Here is a 22,190-nt window from a genome sequence, read left to right as displayed (position 1 = left end):
AAGACCATTGTGTTTGTATTGTGTTATAGGTATGCATAGTTTTCTATGCATTTTGAGGGTTTTGGGGGGTTTGACCCCCAAAAACATTTTCGAACCCTAGGGGCTGGCTCCCCCAAAAGAATTAAATAACATAACCCTAACCTAACCCTAACTCTAAAACCGAAATAAAGTAACAAAAAAAAGTAACTAAATCCGCCAGAAACCCAAAAATCTTCGCGGTCCCGTTTCTCCATTTCTGGAAATTTGCAACCCTAGAATCGACTCACATTTTGACGAAGGGGTCAGAGTAGCCGTTGGAGTCCATGGCGGCCAGATGGGCACAGCGTATTATCCCAACCAGCAGGCAGCCCTTCTCTGTGTTATAGCACAGTGACAACAGGATGCGGCCACGCTGGGGACACAGAAACAGAAGAACTGTGTCATACACACACACAAACACACACAGAGACACAACACCAACCTGACGTTTTACTCCTCATGATCACACAGTGGGGAATGCTGCATCAGGGTCAATAAAGTATTTGATACACTTTCACTAAAAGCAAAACAAATTAGGCACACCCAACATGCAGTGGTGTAATGTGACAAAATACATTTACTAGAGTACCATATATTTTTGACATAATTGTACTTATCTTGAGTATTTACAATTAATGCTACGTTATACTTCGACTACATTGTATAGGCAAATATTGTACTACATTTATTTAACACTCAGTTATTTATTAGCTACTACAACATTAACTACATTAAAATGCCGTGACATGTATTCGTCAGTTATAAAAACAGGATAAAATAACATTATATAAAATATAGTATTGTGAAAATAACCACTCTTCATATTGAGTACATTTAGCTGATATTACTTCTGTTATTCTAAAAAGGTGCATTCCGGGTTTTTACTTCTGATGGAGTATTTTACGACCATAGTATTTCTACTTGTATTAAGGTACTTTGGTAAAGGATATGAGTACTTTATGCAATTCTGGCAACAGCGGTTTTCAATTTTAAGCTTGTAATTATAGGATTTATCTGAACTCAGCACAATGACACTGTTCTTTTCTCCTTTTAATCTCCAGGTTGAACCATAGACTGAGTGTAATCGGAGACCAAAAGCTATTAGCCTCTGTCTCTCACATCATGAAGAGAAATTAGATAACAACCACCAGGGGATGAAAACACTGGACCGGCGACTCGGTGTAATTTACAACATGTTGTTATATGGAGTCCTGTGAGTCGTTTCCCTTTAGAGATCATGCCTCAGACACATAAACTGGTTAAAGGAAAAACACCTAATTAAACTTTATTTTCCTTTACAGATGGGGAAAACCGAGGATTAATTACAGTTGCTGAAAAGATAAGAACGTGTATCAGATAAAGGAAGCTACACTGAGCCATGTTTTGGTTGAAAGTGGTTATGATAAGATTGGTGATGATAAAGCTGGTGATCATTTTACCTCCTCTTCTGCCACGACCATTCCCGGCTCCACTGGTTGATTGTTAGCTTCTTTATTCTGAAATGTGAGAGATAGACACAATGGTTATAGCATAGAGAGCCTCCGGGTGAATATCTATTACATATTATAATGCAGTGTTTAAAATGGATAACCGATAGCCCCCAGGCAAACATGCATAATGGAAATAGGATACATCGTGATGTATATGTCCACAGAAACCCATTTGGCATGTGGAACATATATAATGTACCTACCTGTGTAATTCTCTCCAGGCCCATATTGTAGCGTTTGTTCTCGCCCTCTCTCAGTTTCTTCAGAGCCACTCTCACCTCTCCAATGAATTCATTACGTCCGAGTCTGTCCATGTCACACACACAGAGCCTTCGCACGCAAACAGAGAGGCAGGTGAGTCAGTGAAAAGTAACAGATGTACCCTACCCTCTGCTTTTAATAATGAAGCAAGCAGAGACTGTGCCAAATATATCCAGCATTTTAACAATCTATCATCTCCTCCACCTGCAACACAAGACGGGTTCCTGGTGGTTTCACAAGAGCAGTCTCGTGAATGTTAAGCTGTGTGACTGCTCAAGAGAAAAGAGGGTTTCCAAAGGATTTCAATTTCCATCAGACACTAATTTGTTGTATATAAAACATGTTAGAGGTAAGAGATTGTTTGAAGCAAGTAATCAGTTAAAAGGGCATTGATTTTGTGTCGTATACAGGTACAACAAATGAAAAAGGCTTCTTTAAACTCATTTGAATACATTATGTGTGCTTTTCATTATGCTAACGTTTTCTCCTTGCTTCCCTCACTCAAGGCTTTTCCTTGCATCTATGATCGTGCCAGTGAGGATGAGAGAGAGAGAAAGAGAGAGAGAGAGAGAGAGAGAGATAGATGTGCAAGGAAGAGACGCGAGGAGCTGAAGCTGCCAAATGAGAAATCCCTGGTCCCATAGAGTCAGTCATAAAAGGTACAAGTACAAAGTCACGTACACGTCATCAATAAAGATAACTGGCAGACTAAAAAAACATTGGGTAAAAAGAAGGAAACAAAGAACAAAAAACAGACAACAATTTCTGGATATAATGATGTATTTTAGACACACTTTTCTTATTTTTTACATGTATTAGAGACTGAATGAAACAAAAAGGAATAAACAATGTATTAAACTGGGGAGTTATCTGGCAATTACAGGATAAGCAATATGCTAAGCAGACCCAGAGCATCCCACCTGCACAGCCCGGCGTCACATGTTAAAGCTTGGCATTTATACGTCAAAGCACACCTCCATAATCCCCCTCACTCATCGTCACCTCAAGGTGCATTTAGAGGATAGGAAGACCCTTCATAACCAGAGGGGAAGCATTTTTCAGGTCACAGGAGGAGAGAGAGAACGCATAACTTAGTGAACGAAAAGCACTCTATGTGTTAGTCATATATATATCTATCAGTTGGACATGTCGTGGGGTACTCAAATAAAAACAGGACAACAGAAAAAGACTTCAGCCATGCATGTTCTCTTTGGTTGCACTCTAAATTCAAAAAGAGACAACCATATCACTATCTTTGTCTATGTTGCTCTATCTCCCTCTACAGAGCGCACTTATTCAAACTGATGTTGATGTTCAATGTTCCGTCAGCTACAGTGCAGTCTGCACATCACCTGCTACAATATTCCCTCTGTGCTCAAGTATTCCCAGATGGATGTCCCTGCTCTTGATTTATTCCTCGCTCTTCATCGTCTATTCTCAACCCTTTCTCTCTTCACACACACACACGCACGCACACACACACGCACGCACGCACGCACGCACGCACGCACACACACGCACACACACACACACACACACACACCTTTCCCCTCTTCCTGTTCTCTTCCTGTCCATTTGACATGCTGGTTCCAGACTTTTAAACATAACGGATGAGTATCCCTAGCAGCAGGAGCTTCAGAATAACTCTGACACATGACCACTGCTGTCAGATGATTAATGTGCCTTTGCTCCGTCATACATGCAGGGTGTCTGTGGTGGGACGGAGGTTGCGGTGAAATGTGACACCAGTTCCGCCCAAACCTTTGGCTTCCTATGTGCAAAGACTCAATCCGTTTCCTCACACTCTCTCCCACATTTTTCCGGCTTTATAATTCCTCTAAAAAGCCAACAGATGCTGGTGGAATCTGTTCAACCTGCGCTGCCAAATGTTGTGTTAAGTCGCTAAATTGGCCTCATGAGTTACATCGGATGATGAGGTTATTTTATCACTCAAGCGTAACGTCTGTGCAAGATATAGTATCTCTTTAGCTCTCATGGAAGTAGGGATGAACCAACACATGGGGTTGGCTTTCATGACGACAGGGATGTTGTTGTCATGAAAGCCAACAGGGTTGTTGGACATTTGCTGTGGTATTTTAAAAAATGAATTAAAGGGGTCGTGAGCAATATTTATTTTGAAGTGCATTTAAATGACACAGCATTTGCGTATGTAAATATGTAACCTTTCACATGCTAACCCTAAAGCAATTTCAGCTAACAGTTGTAAACCTAATGAAATATAACACATTATTTAATTAAACATTATGAAGTGAAATTGCATGGCTCGTTAAAAGTATATTGACATAGATTATTTTGGGGAAATCCTGGCATAGCATGTTTGTAATATAATTGGAGATAAACTAACTTCAGTGTCGAAAACTGTTTTTACAGACGCTTAATACTGAATACTGAGTTTTCTATTAATGCACACAAGTGTTTTTAGCTAAATGCTAACATGAGCATGTTAACATGCTTGCAATGACAAAGCTAACATGCTTAAGTGAGGTGGGTATGGAGTTAATTATGTTCACTCCATTATTGCAGTGGCAATGAAGGAAAGTAAGCAGATTACCAAAGTCAGTAGGATTAATCGTAGGGTGACCATAAACATTTGAACAAATTCTAACATCAATTCATTCCATAGTTTAGCTCAACATATGGTGAACTGGGCGACATTGACTCTAGCAAAGCAAACAAAAGGCAAACCCAACCCAACATGTCATTGTTATCCGGACATCTAACACAGAATCAAATATGTTTTCCTCCCTGACAATATCAGAACTCGACTATACATCTCACCTCAGGCATCCAGTAGCCATTTTCAGCCTCTCCCTCAATCCGATAACAAATCAAGTCTATACATCTATATTTGTCCCTATCTCCCCACAGCGAGGAATGTGCGAGTCCATTATGAAGGCTGACAGAGGGATGGAGAAATAGAGAGATTGAGAGAGAGACTAGACCTGGCACTTACAAGATGTTGTAGTCCTTTAACACACACACACACACACACACACACACACACACACACACACACACACACACACACACACACACACACACACACACACACACACACACACACACACACACACACACACACACACACACAGTCTCTTGACACCCACATTCCATCATAACACATCTGCATGTGCACCATCTCTACTCCTTTAAATGGCACCTTGATATTCCTTTTAGAGGTAAAAGCCACAAGTCTATATTTTTTTGTACATCTTTTAAAAAGGCACAGAGACATGATGAGAGATGTTTTTTTTAAATAGGGGGAGGGAGGCAACATACTATCATGGTGCCCTAAATCATTTGAAATGTGCCCAAAGGCAGAGGCAGTCTGCAGCAACTGATAGAGACATTTGCACATAATCACACTATCATGCATGTCGGCCTAACTGCAATACAACAATCTTTGGGGCAAGTTAATCTATCACACTTTCAGGCTTCAAAGGAGACCTATGAACCAGTGCTGTTTCTCAAGTATCTGTCCCAGAGCTCATACAATTAACATTGAAAAAAAGCAGATACTATCTGTAAAAACGTTTTTAGTTTCGAACAAGATGTTTACCTCTTAAAAACAAACCATATTACTCTCAGTTTGGTAGATTGTTTACGCAAGACTTATTGAAGGAATAGCTGATTTGAGTCCAACCGGGAAATCTGGGTTAAGGACATTAGTTATTAGTTTACTCAGCAGATTCATTCTTAATCACAATTGGCCCTTAGAGATATAGTCTGCACACTGAAGAATAGGGTTGTTGAATACAGAACATAAAAGAAAGAATACTGAAACAACTGAGAGACCTTTTTCTCCAAGCCATTTCGTAACCAGCTTCTATTTAACTGTTCCTTTCTATTTAAGTGCTTGATTTCAGCCTTACATAATCACTGTACCAGCAAATGAGTAAATTAATGGTAAAATAAATAAATGCAGTGCTCCTTCCACTCTACACACCCTGTAAATCTCTTAACAGCATTTATCCTTCAGCACAAAGAGGTGCATCAGAATGGACTTGACACCAAAAGCTTTTTTAATGATTCAAAGGTTTTTAGCTGCACTCCAGCTTTTAACACTTCCTATAATGTGGGCTGAAGTACTAAACAGTAAGACACTTCTTTATAGACATAATCATAAAAGATTTTTACAGCGTCAAACCCTGTTTTGACTATTTATGGTAGGCAGTTTCTGCCATAGCCAGTCAATGCTTTTCCATTATCTGTATGAGGTTTTTTTTGGCAGAGGTGGAGTCCGCCCTGCTCTGGTTGGATTAAGATGGTTTCCCTATAAGCACAAAGGGTTCTTAGGAATTTAAACAGGCGTACAATCCACTCAATTTAATCGGATTAACAGCATTGACTTTTACGGTTCACTCTGTTTAGGATGCGGCGAATGCAAACTGAACATTTTCCACAATGACTGCTTGATATTGAAAGTGGTCGAGTGCTGTATGAGATGATGTAAGCAGTGATCACAGTCTTTCAATGTAACACACATACTGAATCCTGCAATGCTGTGGGAAAGTACCTGTAGTGTCTCTAGCCTAAATCTGATTGGAGTTGCAATTATTTTTGATAAACTTCTTTCTTGAAATGTGTTTGTTTGGCTGTACTTTCAAACAGAAACACCAGTTGTTTTTCTATTCTATTTCTGATATAGTAGCTTTCCAGGAGCAGAGGCTGAAGAATTTAAAAGCACATGGCCACAGTTCAATTCAACCAGGAGCAACATTTAAGAGATAACAATTTACAATACCTTTACTGCTTTGATAAAACCCTTGTTCTCACATTGTTTGACTGCAGTATTGACCAGTCCAAGTATAAACTGTGCACTGTCCAAGCCTTCAGGAAGGTTGACAGAGAGGCTAAGTCTGGACAGTGTCTTCCTGCTGAGCAGTGGACCGCGCGCAGGGATCAAACACTACAGACTGCCTTTGCACCCTGCTGGGACCGACAAAGCGGGCAAACCCAGTGAGTAAGCATTTCTCTGGGGATGCCTCGGTGTCTCTCCGTTCTCCGACAGTATGCAGTAATGAGAACAAAGTCTGTCTATTGGCGGAGTTATCGTGCTGGCACTTGAACACATCCACAGAGAGTTTGAGCCTATTTCCTCCCTCTCTTTCTATCGTGAGCCTTTCCCCTGTTTCTTCGCTCTCTGACATATTTTCATTCACTGCTGCTCGTTTTCCGCCTCTCGTATTTCTCACTGTCTTCATTTGGTCGTATTTTAGCTGTGACTAAACTCCTCCCCATCCGTTGCTCTTTTTTCTCAGCTTTGTGAATTTCCTCATTCATCACTTTATCCATCGCAATGCCCTCTCTGTGAGCCAATCATTCACTCTCTTTCAACTGTCGTCTTCCTCAAGCTTTTCCTCACTAGTTCCCTTTTCCATATCGACTTATCTGTCACTTGACATCATTCACGCTTTTCCTCCTTCTCTCTTTGTGGGTCTTGGCAGTCATCTCTCCCTCTCTCTTTCATATCATCTCTTGCTTGACATTGGTCACACTACTCCTCCTCTTCCTCGTTTTAGCATCCTACAGCCACCATGCTGGTTTGTGTCTGTGGGCTGTGTCCTTGAACAGAGGTCAGGTGGGTTTCCTCTAGTCTGAGGGTTGTCTCCTCTCGCCCCTGTGTGTGAGTAAATGAGTGGGAGGGAGAGTAAATGTTATTTCTGAATGTGAGCGGTTGTAAAAGCTCAAGGACGTGTGTTGTTTGCGTACTCGTGTGTCCTGCCAGTGATCGCCCTTGACATGCATACGAGGATAAGCACACGCCGGACAGCCTGCATTTGTGTGTGCGGCGCAGACGAGATTCATGTGCGTATGTGTGTGTGCATCCGAGCCCGTGTTTCCTCAGGACAAACAATAGCATTCAACCCTATTATGAATATGCTGAGCAAACTGACACTGATTGTATGCAGCACACACGTACACAAATAAAACACTCGCGCAACTCTGAACCAACTTTCACATGACAGCAGTGTGTCAGACTTATTGGGCCAAGATGGCTACGCTCGACCTCAATCAGTCCATATGGAGAGCATTGCGGGTAGGAGAGTGCAGAGACTCCCCCCACATCTAACACCTAGCAGGTACAGCAGAGGCTGCATGTGGGATGATGGGCTGGCGTTGCTTGGCTGAAATAACGAATGACCTGGAAAAGCCCATTGGGATTCAGAGAGCGCTGCAGGCAGTTCACTTGAGAATTGTAAGCATGAATTGTTATCCCCCACATCATAAACTGGTCACTTTGCTGTCTGGGGAATACATCTAATTTCTGGCCAGTGTGAGAATCAGAGCGGAGCGCCAACCTGAGCGTTTTGGTGGTCATGTCGGCTGCTGTGATGCCATGATACACCAGCTCCTCGTTCCATATTGGGTTCAGCGTATTCTTCAGGGTTTTTGTGCGTAGCTTGTTTGCCTGAGGAGACAAAGGAGAAGAAATATGAAAAGAGATACATGGAAAGGCAAGGATCAAAGGAAGAAGAGATGAATGTTTTGAGGGTGAAGGAGCAAAGTCATCAGATCAGAATAGGAGAAAGAGAATAAAAGATCATGAAAAAGGAAACGAAACGAGTGGTACTAGAAGATCAAGGAAGAATGAGAGCGAGAGAAAGAAAGAGTGGAGAAACATCATATATTTCTGTCCCTCAGGAATCGCAGACATCTGCTGCCTACTTAGTAGAGGAGAGGGAGAGGACACAACATTTTCCTCGCCTCGACCGTCTGCCTGTCTGTCTTCTCTCCAACATGATACAACTGTGCATTAGCCCAACCAGATCTTTAAAACAAGCGCTCTGTCTCAAACTTAACACAACAGCCAATTAGGTTGCACAAGACATTCACCATGAACAATTAAAGCTTTCTAAGAAAAGAGATGCCCAGGAGCACTTCATAAATTCACCCTCCATAAATAAAGTGTTCAGCCACATGCTGCTTCAGGATTTGTTCATCCTGTTATGTTTTTATTTCAAATGTTATTTTGTATGTATTTTAATGCTTTGAACCCTCCTAGATATTGGGTGTGTATCCCAATTAAATGAATTTTTACCGACTCTTTCGATTTTTAAACATAAATTCAACTCCTGCAAAGCCAAACCTCCGAATAACACAGTCTTTGTCAAAATGGTAATGGGATGTGGGTTAATAAGACCAAGATCAAAGGCAGAACTAATTGGCTGTTCTCAGCTGCGGGAGTGGCTCATTTTGACGTGCTTCTGCTTTTACTGCAACTTTACTTCAGCACCACTTCCATTCATTCACAGCTATATTTGAATTATAATTAGATTTCAAATACCTACAGAGAGCGTATGGTACAGCACACTATAGGATACATCTGGTGATGGCTTATTCCTCGTGCCAAAGATCTCCATTAGTGTCCAAAATACTATAAAAAAGGACTCTACAAATTTGTTTTGGTATATTTTGTAAAAGCTCAGTAAAAAGAGATTTGGTAAAGAATCAGGCAGGCAGAGAACATTTCTATACAAGGGCAGGGGATGAATAGAAGTGTGCTGGTAGAGTTGCTAGTATGTTGATGGGGAAAGGAGGAGGAGGAGTTGATGCAGAGCATTCAAGCGCAAGGATCGGCCATGGGTCGATGCTGGCACGAGGCACCAATAACCCAATTTGTTCAGGTTCTATGCCCTGTATAACGGGCCAATCTGACCCGGACCACTCAAGGTCATTGCCTCACCTCAACAGACTAAGCAGGGTGGGTCATGCCAAGAAGAGGGATTCATAATTATAAACTGCAGAGCTGTCTCAGATGAAAAACAGTCAGCAGGTGGGGGAGTTCTGTCTTCCAGGTGTCCTATTCCACTGAGGAGCCCCAAACACATGAACCAGTGTGCATGCAAGAATTTGGATGAGGGAAGCCTCAGTCCTGGACCGTCGCTGGGAGAGACCCTCTCCTGCGTCGGAAGCGGCATCCACCAAAAACTGGCGCTAGATATTAGAAATGGTGACGCAAGCTCTGGTGAAATGATTTAGCTATACTAAAAGGCATCACAAGATATTTATAGTGGTCGCTTGATTGGGAAAAGGTAGGCTTCTACTTATCAGGGTCATCATTAACGTTATTTTACAGATTTTAGAGAGCTCCCATAAAAGACATCTCGATTTTAGACAATCTGACGTATACTGTTAATTGCGTAATAAATCCACCACTGAAGAAAGTCCACCAGGGAAAATGTACGCCACTAAAATGGGCATCTTTTAAGGAGTTTAAATTTGAGTATTTGTGAGCCATTTTTGAAGATTTATTCAGCATCTTCAGCCAGAACAGTTTGGCTCGGGCTGAATAACGCAGCTTGGCATGGATGAGTCTGAGGGTATTGAGAAAAGGTCTAGCATATTGTTGATTTGGAGCATTGTCAGCCTTATCTTTTAAAATGTCCAACGGTATAGAAAGCAGTAAGAAAGATGATGACTGCTTACATTGAAATACTGCATAACATGTAATGCATCAGTAACATATTTGTTTTTAAATAAGACTGAGCCCTTCTCCTTACACTTTTTATTTTTGCAGTCAATACTCTCAAAGGTGATATTTTGATGTAATGTCCTTTTTTTGTAATAGATTATTTTGCATTTGCATTTTTTTAATAAAGTAAAGGATATACCACTAGTGTGTATTCATAACTATAGGCGTACTCTTTAAATGTCCAGCTAGTAGAGAAATGGTCTTCTCTTAAAAAACTTGCTCATGTCTGAACTTTGCAGATAAACACCTCGTCTCTCTCTCCCTCTCTTTTTTCCTTTCTGCCACAGTCAGTCTCTTAACGCCTCAGGGCCAGAAGCTGAGCCTCTCTTCCATCTTCTTTCTCATGGTCTGTTTTTGTCCCCACATCCCATTGTTCTGCCTGTGCCGCCTTCCCCTCTAACTCGCTTTCTCCCATCACTGTCCCCTTTTTATTATCCATTTTCTGCTGGAAACTTTTGGCTTATCTTCAGGAGTCAGCCCCCCAGGGCTCGGCCCATGCAAGGAAGAAGCGTATTTGATTTCTGTCATTTGTTTGATTCATTAATGTGCAGGAGGAGACATTTACAGGCACAGTCACGACACAGCGGTGGCGCACAGCTGTATGTGTGTCAGCACAGCTCAACAATACAGCAATTTTATAAACAATCATCACTCCTGATTGAGTGAATTGGGTTGGTTTTCTAAACATATATCTAACCAAATACTACCTCTTTACAAACACTTAATGCACCAGTTCCCTCTCCTTGCCCTGTATAACACCCCGCCTCCATTTTCGCACTATACTGGTGCGTTTGCATCTGTTTCTAAATGTTTTATCTCTAGCCCTCCATCTGTCCATCACACTCTCCCCTATCTCCATCTGCTTGCATGGATCTTTTTACTTATTTCACACACTTTCTCTCTCTCTCTCTCTCTCTCTCTCTCTCTCTCTCTCTCTCTCTCTCTCTCTCTCTCTCTCTCTCTCTCTCTCTCTCTCTCTCTCTCTCTCTCTCTTAATCCCTTCTTCCCAGAGCTTTCGGTGGAAGAATCTAGCTGTGAGTGAATCTTCCATTCACCTCCACTAGGAATGGGAAGATGGAAACAGCAATGACCATCGCAGAGGTTTCCTGCATTACTGTGTCTGCCCACGTTAATGTGTGAGAATGGGCAAAAGGATAGATAGAGAAGGAGTTACAGATCAAGGCAGCGTCTCTGTGTGACTGTGACTAAAGACTTAGCATGTGTTTGCATACAGGCAAGGTTATGCGCCGCATGAGTTGCAGTGTGTGTTTCACATCACAAGACAGCATGCTGGACTGTATTCTGGGTAAAGAGCATGGGCTGGAGGATGAGTGAGAGAGAAAGGAGGAAAACGAGTGGGGCAGAGAAGACAAATGTCTCTGCTATCGGTATTTTGACAAGTTAATTCTTCAGCAGACACCGAAACCTTTTGTGTTCTGGATTACTCACTCACTGCAACGTTTACATGCCTTGTCTGAATGTGGACGATGAGTAGGTGTGTGAGTGTGTGTACTTTTCAAGTGACGTGGCCCCCGTCTGGTGGGTATTTAACAACTGGCTGTTCATGGGTACTTACCTACTCATTGACGCTTTCCCTGCGCCCCCCACCACCACCACTAGCTCCACCTCCCCTCTCCCCCCATCAACGTTCGTCTGTTGACGTGAGCCGTGTAACAATCCTCCCTGTTTCCATGACAACCACCTGCTGCTGTCCTCCCCTCATCTGTCTCTCCCTCCCTCTCTTTCTCCACTCCCTCTCTCTCTACTTTTTCTCTCTCTCAGTTGTCTCCATTCTCTCCACACACTGTTGGTATTTCAAGGTCAAAGAGGGTCACAGCCAGATTGTGAGATATAGACAGAGATTGGGGCGGAAAGTGGGGGTAAGCAGAGCGATAACAACGGGAATGAAGACAGAGGAAGGCTGGAGGAAAAAGAATCCCCCAGACATTGTTATTGTTAGCACCTAAGACCTCAGACAGTTTCCCTATGTTACCTCTGCTTCCTCCCCGCACTTATCATAACCTCATTTTGTGTCAACCTTGAGCCAAAATGGCCGACAACAGGTTGCATTCTGCCTTAGCTGGGGGGTTGCTGTTCTTGCAAACCTTATCTTTCCTGCCGCTTGAGCTGAAAACAAGACAAGAGCGGTGCAGCAGACCAGAACGTGTTTGTGCTCGATAAAGCAGAGCATTGGACGAGCCACATTAAGCGGTAACGAACGCAAAGGCTCTCCGCTCAACTGCTTGACCGACACATTATATTAGCCCGCTGCCATGTTATGTTTTAGCATTCTGACCTTTTCACGGCATCTGAATTAAGGGACAATAAGGGAGGTTATTATTCTCAAAATAGTAAATAGTTTTGTTTTTTTGTTATGTTCTGTTGAATAATGTATGGAGTGTTTTCTATTTTCAGTTTTTTCTTTTGTCAGCATTTCTTGTGGGATGTGGGACTTTCCTGTGGGAGTGTCTCTGTCTGGGGCACCTTGTGGTAGCATGTTACGTTAATTGCCACTGAGGTAAGGTTGGAGCATTGACCTTGCTAGCCCCGGGGAGAAGATGCAGCTTGACATATGGATCAGCCAGTCCATTGGAGTCCATGGCTTTCAGTCCCTGTGAACACAAGCAGACACACACACACACACACACACACACACACACACACACACACACACACACACACACACACACACACACACACACACACACACACACACACACACACACACACACACACACACACACACACGCACACAGCAGTGTCAAAGGTAACGTCATCATGCCCTGAAACACTTCATATAACTGACAGGGTGAGAAAAAGACAGCGGATGTGACGGGCCACTTCTACAGCAGCTACATCTCATTAGTGATTCTGGGTGTTTTTTTCACTGCCTCTATTTTCTAGCAACCTTGACTCTTTTGTGTTGTCCTAAAGGAAAGCGGTCTGTAAAATTGACATAATTAACATCATGTGACAGTGCACAATATGTAATACAAAGCGTGTCAATGGCAAAACCAAATGTGCCTGCAACAGCAACATAACCCAGCGATTCATAGTTCAAAAAGGTGATTCAGTACTGACTTGACAAGCTGCTGAGAGAGTGTCAAAGACGTTATTTTCAAAAGGTTGAGAGAAAGCAGTCCGACATGTTGTGCAAACGTGAAAGGATTACAGCAGTTTTCATTTGGACTTCAACGAGGATTATGCAACCAAACAGAAACAGAAGTGTGTTGACACAAAGAAGATATTGAAATAGTGTGTACCTTTCCCTTGTTAATAGTACAATGTAGACAGTTGTTCTCTTGGTCAAAGAGCAGGGTGAACTCCAATGTTCCCAGGTAGGCTGAAAAGAACACAAACCATAGCAATTACTGCCAGGAAAGGAACGGAAACACACAACAGCTCCGACTCATATTTGTAGCAGATGGCCTCTTAAAAACATTATGCTGCCTGATATGAATTAATCTGTCCTGTTTGATTACCGTTTCAGAAGAGCAGAAACTTTCTCTGCCGTTGTCCCACTGTTGCTACATGGTCTAATAAATCCAATAAAGTGGGAGTGACTAATACTTGGAAAAATGCTTGACTCCACAATTACTCTGAAAACATATGTTGTGCTTCTGAGGAAAATGCAAAAACTAATTAAAAAAAGATGACTGCTCTTCAAGACTGGCCTTTCTGCTATATTGCCTTGTAATTTTCACATGAATAAACACAAATATACACTTTGATAACGTCTTTTTCACAATTTCATTTGATCCCCCTTATCAGAACTCACTGTCTTCATCATCAGAGTCCACTGTCTCCTCCCTGTCTCCATTGTTGTCCAACCTCCTCTCCCCATCCTTGAATCCTACGCCCATATCCCCGTTGAAAGTCTCCTCTTTTAGGATCTTTTTCTCCCTCGGAGGCGGTGGTGTGCAGGGGTAGTCGTGGAAACGTGGGAAGAAGTCTGAGATCTGTGGGATGGGGAGGATGGGGCCCGGGCACACGTTGATGGCAAAGTGCTCCTGCATAGAGATCTTGACCGGCGAGGGAGGGGGCGGACCAGTGTGGTGGGGTGTCGCTGAGGGGGAGGTGGCAGATGAGGGAGGGGTGGAGGTGGAGGAAGCGGGGAGGGCCAAGTGGGAGGTGGAGGGGGGCGGTGGGGGTTTGGAGACGCTCATGTGCACTGTCGAAGGGGACTGTGAGATGAAAATGAAGATAGAAGGAAAATAATGAGTTGAGAAACACAAAAGGAGTAACAGCAGGGATCTTAGCAGAGGCTCAGAAGAGAGAAACTAAATAACAGTCATTTCCTCCGCCTCCAATGACTGTCCAACTTTCTGAGTCTCCACTTTCTGTGACTTCGCCCAGCAGCACCAGAGGTCACTTCATTTTCAAGGCAATATTGAAAATCCCAGAACATCCAAAACATCCTAGAGAAAAACGTTTCTATTTCCAACCATTGATGCAAACCTGTCTTCTCAACAGCCAAAATAGAAACTGCCAGAACCTTTAGCACTTCAAGTGTGACTCACACATTGTGTCAGCACACCAAGTCTGTGCTCTGAATTAATTTTGAAATGTAGTGCTGTAAAGTATGAACAAGTGATGTCACTTGTGTATCTGCACTTCACTCTAATCCCTCCCTTATCTCTCTCACTCATCTGCAAGTCCCCTGAGCAACATTTACATAATACTTTTTGAAGCCTTTCTCAATCCCTAACATACAGCATTTGTCACTTAATGAAGCATACTAACTGTTGCCAAAGCTCAACTTCGCTAAGTTAAATGTTAATGTTAAGTTAAATGTTAAGTTAATTTCTTATTTCCCTCTCGGTGATTAGCAGAGACTGAAAACATATTTTCTCTTCCTGCCGTGCTCTTTATTATTTAAAGAGATGGTTTGATTTCAGTGATCACAGAGATAAACTGTTTTCTTTTTTAATACTGACTGACTCAGATTCAACTGTTATAGACCAAAAGCACTAAAGAACAAAACATAATATGGTCTTTATCTTAAACATACTATCACTGCTGTCGGACACAACTACTCATTCGGGTCATTGTATGAATGTCCATTGCCAGCTCCCTATATATTGCATATGTCCATCACGTCACTACTGTTTAGTGTCAACATGTGTCTTTATGTGTGGGCATTTTATCTGTGTTCCACCCATAATAAAATAAGACTGCTCTTTTAGTAGACTGATGCATCTGTTTCGGTTGTGTGAGCACAAATAAAAAGCCTGCTTGAAATGTTTTTCATCCAGTTGCACATATGAAAGTAGGGATTAAAGGGCTACAACTCAAGTAGCAACCTCTGTGTGTAAAACGTGAGGCCAAAGCTGAAGGGGCTTGAACTTGCAGTCTTTCGAATGGCCAGCAGAGGACAACTCCACTGGTTGTAAAACTATATCAGATTGAATAGAAGTCTACGAGAAAATGACCCAACTTTTCAATAGATTTTTTAACTCAGTAAACATTTTCCATATAAGTTGATGAGTTCAATAGCTTGTTTTGAGCCCTCTTCAAATTAGCATGATTAAGAGCATAATAAACAATAAAGCAGCATTTGCCTTAGGGCGGGGCTACATTGTGATTGACAGGCCACCACCACAACATTGTTTCCTCCAGGTGTTGACACTGTTAAGTCTGTCTAAGAGCTTCAGTTGTGTTCAGTTCTATCGCTTTTTTTTATATATACAGTAAATTCTCTTCTAGATAATAAAACATCAGCACAACAAAAACAAATCTAGTTCCGAGAGCCAAAGCTGAATGTTTTGAAAATGCTTGTTTTGCTGGTAATGCTTGAAAAGCAGCAACTCTTTATTTTTGTATATATATATTTTGCGGGGAAAATGGCTTTTGCTCATCATAAAGTAAGATGTTCTGCAGATAAACTACTGAATTATTTGTTTCAGCTCTAGTTAACGTCTACCTGGGGCATCTACCCTTTCTGGTCATTCGTGTAGATGATCTTCTTTGTCCTGTATGTTGTCATTTACATATGCATGTTGCACATATGTTAGCATATGCTTTTGCATTGAGATCAGTTGTATGCAGGAACCATGCACAATTCAAAAACATAACAAGGCAGGTAGTGAGGTGATTCCTCCTTAGTGTGGTCGAAAATACTGAGATTTGTTTGATGTGTTTACATCAGCATTAAACGCACCTCCAGTGCATCACAACACATATTTACTATCTCTTCTGAGATGCACTGAAATACATGTTTACATACTGAACACACTGAAGCTTTTGTTAATCAAGGCAGCACAACCCTCCACCTTCAAACAGAACAAGATTTACCTCCGTTGTAAACTGCACATCCCTCCTTCCTCAGTATACTTAGTTACAGCACTTACGTAGAGTCTCTCAGACACACGAGTTAAGACCATACACACATGCACTCACACACATGCATACCCAAAATGCCTGTTCACATCTTCAGTACCTACAGTCCGTCATACTGCTTCTTATGTAACATCACCCTAATTCATTGCTTGGGTACCCGCATTCAAATGACTTAAAGCATGTTGCTTACAAACTCCATCGCTCTCAACCTTCTTACATACAGAGACATGCACATGCAAGCACATGTGCACATGTGCACACACACACACACACACACACACACACACACACACACACACACACACACACACACACACACACCACACACACACACACACACACACACACACACACACACACACACACACACACACTCACATTCACACAGCCATCCACAAATACGTACCCAGGGACAGTCTTCATCTGTGCCAGCACTCCATCTTGCCTGCGCTCACGTCCTCTGTCTCTCACACACTGGAGCATGCAGACCAGCTTTGAGCCAATATATCCCTCTGTACTCTCTCTCCCCCTTTCTCTCATTCTCTCCCTGTCTCTTCTTCTGCTCTCCTCCTCTCCTCTCCTCTGTCCCTCCCTCTATTTTCCTTCCCCTGTAGTTGTGACGTATCTGGTTAAAAACCCTGTCAGCCCTTTGCGGCATGTGCATAATAGTGCTGTCACCTACTTTCTCAGTAGTGGGAAGATGTAAGGAAAGCCTGGGAAGAATGTGGCGTGTGTGTGTTTTGATGGTGTAAGGGGAGTGGGTTGCAAAGAGAGACAAAGTGAAAGACAGTAAAGCAAAGCAAGACAGAGAGACAGATGAGGAGACAAACCGACATCATTCAGACACACAGAGAAACACACAGCAACGCATTAGTAAAAAAAACACACAGAAGACATATAGTGCACATATAGTGGAAGGAAAGGAAAATGGGAGTGAAATAAATGAATGCACACAAAAGGAAATATCACCCTGGGATGAATTTAAGAATATCCACCCGCTGAAGGATAGAGAAAGGAAATTAAAACGTGTTGAGTGAGCTGAACAAAATACACTGTCAGATACTTTGTGTTGGCTATGACTATGGCCGATATCAGCCAGGCTGTGTGTGTGTGTGTGTGTGTGTGTGTGTGTGTGTGTGTGTGTGTGTGTGTGTGTGTGTGTGTGTGTGTGTGTGTGTGTGGTGTGTGTGTGTGTGTGTGTGTGTGTGTGTGTGTGTGTGTGTGTGTGTGTGTGTGTGTGTGTGTGTGTGTGTGTGTGTGTGTGTGTGTGTGTGTGTGTGTGTGTGTGTGTGTGTGTGTGTGTGGTGGTTGACTACCTGCCACAATAAGAAAATGAATCAAAGACGACAATACATCAATAACAGTGGACTTGTGCAGGGTGACACTGCAGTAAATTACTATCGACACATCATGTGGATGTATTGGATGCATAGGAGGAATAAGGGAATGAAAGCATGTGTGTGAGAATATAAAAGGTACATTTAATTTGTAGACTTAAATACTTCTTTTATGTCAAGTGCTTCAAAATGTATGGAGCTCCACAAGGGAGGAGGATTTCTCACAAAAAAGTAAAATTAAAAAACAAAAACAGATGAACAATTAGGGCAATGCACTTCCTTCAGTTCGGCACCACTGGAACAACCAATTCGGACGTTTGGTGGGAAGGTTGAGCTCACAACGAGGGGAGAGGTTCATAACATTTAATTAGGGATTGCCTTTAAAAAAAATAATAATAATAATATTAGTCAAGAATTTACTAGCTAACATATCCCACTGTCTCCTCCCACAATGTAGACAGTTAGGGTGGGAAAGCATGAAGGCTGCCATTCGGTTAGCTAGCCAATTCTTGTCTTATTGATTGTCAGACAAACAGTACATTCATCGGCTATTTTCCAGGTTACTGATCATAGGGATCCTCAATGAAAAACGGAAACTGGAAGATTTTGCAAAAACATTTGTTTTTGTTCAACTCTCACCAACTTTAAGTTAAATCACTCTGCAGTTTAAGTTAACTCATGTAATGTAAAAATAAATAAAAACAATGCTTGATTTTGTTCATATGTTTTGGAAGGAAATGTGTCTTTTAATACTTGTTATTATCAATATTTCACTTCATATATTCCATTCTTCTGACGTTATTAACTGCAATCACTTTGTCACATAACAGGACAGCTTCTTTGATTACACCAAATGCCAAAATGGCAACATAACATTTAGATGACGCATCACTGGTTTGAACCCCATCAGAGCCCTAATTGATATGTTCTTTTCCATGGTTGATCATTTACAAATGACCAAAGCCTAGTCAATTAAATTAATGGTCGGATGGAGGAAGAAGTGGATGCAATTGCTCGTCCATTTGTAAACACTGATTTACTTTGGGCATCTCATCAGCATCACCTCATCAATATTGTGTTAACAGACCATTAAACTGTATATTAATTAATCTGAAAAAGAACATGAGTTGAAATTAGATAAATGAAAGCTTAGTCTACCGATGCCAAACTATCTATCTATCTATAAATAGGTGCTTTAGATGAAACACATGCTTTAAGTGGCTTGAAATGAATGAAGTGCTCTTGATTCTGATTACGTCTATTGGTCTTCATGCTGTTGGTTTCCAAGGAGCTGCTTTTTCCTCTGGAGAAAACGAAAAAAAGCAAACGTGTGCAACTGTGCATAGGTGAGGGCTTACTCCATCCACATCAGCATCAGTTATCAGACAGCAGCAGAGCGCTCACAGCTGACCCCCATAACTCTCAGACACTCTCCAATAGGCTGGGCACCCTACAGGGCTCTGCACACTCAACACGTAAGAGTCAAGGGGGATTTACACAGAATTACAGTTTTCTCATGTTCTTTTGCAGGCTTGGTTAAACTAAATTCAAAAAATCAAATACTCCTAGTGTCGAATTAACAAGATCAGTGGAAGAGTTATCCCACTTGTTTCTTAGTTCTTTTGCCAGTTTTGTACCATAGAAAAAAAGAGAGCAAAATAAAAAATGTGTAGTTATAGGTTTGAATTTTTTTAAGTTGTTAGTGGGGGCCAATTTCTAGATCTTCAAATAACTATTAAAATAAAAACAAATGTAACTATGGAGCTATACCTCGTAAAAAAAATCAATAATGTTTTTCCTGCTAAAGCAATGATTCTACCCATAGGCACCAGGGACAACATGAACTACCTTGTAATAAAATAAATAATCCTAGTAAAAAACAACATACGATATATCAGTTGATATTTTGGGTGACATTTTATGAGCGGTGGAGCAGGGACTGTAGGTAAACAAAGTGTTGTGAAGATTTAATCACAGCACTTGGGAAAGTAAAGTATGCCAATCAAAAACCCAAGATCAATATTATTGAATCCTTTCCATTCACACACACTGTTTGTGTCTGAATAATATCAAACCCAAACAGCTGCAAGCCACGCTTCTTCATTCGATGAAAATCTTTACACGTTTTTTTTCCATTACATTGAAACCTAACTTACACGCGGTGATGGTGTCCATCAAATGCCACACTCAGTATTAACTGAATGGAACATCATAGCCACACATTGACAATAAGTGCGAGAGGTAATGAGTACATTCGACGGGCACAAGGCTTTAATTGACACTGCTTTCTGTTCACAGTGACACCAAACCACATAGATTTGTCTGGTATAGCGTGTCAAGGCCGGCTTGGATGATATAACGCAATCAATTGTGTTTGAAGAATGAAGCCTGGACAATGGCCCAGCAGTATTGATCTTTTCTCAGGGGTAAACATTAGGCAGCCTGTCAGAAGGATTTTTAACACAATGGCATGGCCCATGAGCTGACAAAAGAGAAAAATAGACGGAAGCATCTGATGAAAGAAACAGATGTGACATCTGAAACAGTGACGTCTGATGATGAACAGGTACAAATGGTAGCAGGTTAATTCAAGGTATTATCACTGCAATGCTTACAACAGAAAATCACAAACCGTACCTTAATGACAAATAACAGAAAGTCTAAGAAAAAGCATCATCTAACCGAATAAAACATCCGTACTTTCCTCAGCTTCCGTTTCAGTATGATGAAAGCATTCGTGTGGCTTATGTGTATAACATAAATAATAAACATCTCGAAAGAGAGAGAGAGAGAAGGAGGGAGAGGGAACAGCCAATTTGTGGAGGAGCATTCATCCAGTCCTTCTGCATGGTGAGATAATCTCCTCCCATTACTACAGCACAAAGCAGTGCAGGTTTTCCATTAAGTGTACGACCACAGCCTCCCCAGCCTCTCAGCCAGCCATTAGCTCTGAGATTAAATAAACCTCTATTTACATACTGTAGCCCTACAGCAACTGCATGGTGAATTCAGCATTTGGCATCACCCGGGACGGGGAAATTGCATAAATATTCTGATAGAGATCAAAGGAACGTCCTTGAAAGTATGTGAAGACAGATCTTGAATTCCTGAGTCTTTTACAAAGTGCAATGCTGAATGTGTGCTGTTCAGAGTATGCTGAAGTGTGACTGAAACTACATCTCATATATATAGTAAATAAACTTGGTGTTTGTTTTGACCTACAGTATATTGTGAAAATGGTACCAATTGTTAATCTCAACTGATTATATTTACATAACAGTATTGCAGGGTTTTGTCTAAACCGGGTAACAGGGGCACTGCGCCCTATTACTTTCGGGGTGCGCCCTCATACCAGAATGTCGATTTTCCCCATAAAAGGTTAAAGTGATGCCAGAAAATAATTTTCCGTTAATTCGTTATAAATACTCCAAAAATATGAAAATCTTAAATGGCATAGACATATTTGTTTTTACGGAGCTCCGAAGTTGAGTTGTTGTTTACGTCCGTGGCACCATCTTGTATACGGGGGTCATCGCGAAAATTGATATACACAAAATTAGCACTCTCATGCAATATTTTTCTAGGAAAACACCTGGTAGTGGATAGGAACAGGCATTTTATTTTTGCAGACTTTGGAAATGTAGCCAAAATGTGCAATACATTTACAAAAAAAAGTTGGACCTACTCTTACTCTATAACATTAGTGAAAAATACAGGTGAGAATCACTGCTGCCATCCACAAGCTAGGCTTATTAGCTTCCCCTTTCCGAGCGGGATACACAATTAAACATTCAATGGTTATTCCCAAATGCTCAATGTTGCAAAAGAACAGACTACCTAAACCACAAACAATTATGCAAGAAGCTTGCTGAAAAAGGCGAAAAACATCTTGTATCGACAATTATAGAATATAGTTTGACGTACCCTAAGGCTTTCTCAATGCTAGTTCTAAAACAACAGTCAGTTGTTGCCACTGGAAACACCTACCTTAAACTAAGATGCTAATGTGAAAACGATGTCTTATCCTTTAGGAAAAAAACTAGATGTAGAACCATTAGCTTACACTTCTACAAAAAAAGCAGAGAAATCAGACTTCACTTAGATTTCAAAGACAGAAATTGTGGCCACAAGTGGTAACTGCAGGATAATGGCATACTGAATCTCCCCTCATGTCCCAATCTTCTCTTGAGTTAGTTGCTTAAAACACATCATTATGTCACCCGCCTGATAAAACCATTAAAAATGTTT

General features: G+C 41.4%; 1 protein-coding gene across 1 annotated transcript in view; it reads right to left on the bottom strand.

Moving 5' to 3' along the window:
- doc2g (double C2-like domains, gamma) overlaps nucleotides 1–17,170 on the bottom strand; it is a 37,122-nt gene extending 19,952 nt beyond the window's left edge. Inside the window, exons 1-8 of the mRNA XM_034080328.2 lie at nucleotides 17,012–17,170; nucleotides 14,045–14,450; nucleotides 13,530–13,609; nucleotides 12,804–12,878; nucleotides 8,093–8,202; nucleotides 1,712–1,838; nucleotides 1,458–1,514; nucleotides 267–391 (exon numbers count right to left, since the gene is read on the bottom strand). Coding sequence (XP_033936219.1) covers nucleotides 267–391; nucleotides 1,458–1,514; nucleotides 1,712–1,838; nucleotides 8,093–8,202; nucleotides 12,804–12,878; nucleotides 13,530–13,609; nucleotides 14,045–14,432 — 962 coding nt within the window. The 5' untranslated portion in view covers nucleotides 14,433–14,450; nucleotides 17,012–17,170. The remainder of the gene's footprint in view (nucleotides 1–266; nucleotides 392–1,457; nucleotides 1,515–1,711; nucleotides 1,839–8,092; nucleotides 8,203–12,803; nucleotides 12,879–13,529; nucleotides 13,610–14,044; nucleotides 14,451–17,011) is intronic.
- Nucleotides 17,171–22,190: the final 5,020 nt, after the last annotated feature.

Source organism: Pseudochaenichthys georgianus, chromosome 1 (genome assembly GCF_902827115.2).
Source record: "Pseudochaenichthys georgianus chromosome 1, fPseGeo1.2, whole genome shotgun sequence".
NCBI classification, from domain to species: Eukaryota; Metazoa; Chordata; class Actinopteri; order Perciformes; family Channichthyidae; genus Pseudochaenichthys; species Pseudochaenichthys georgianus.
The sequence above is the reverse complement of the archived record's forward strand: the minus strand, read 5'-3'. Positions and strand labels throughout refer to the sequence as shown.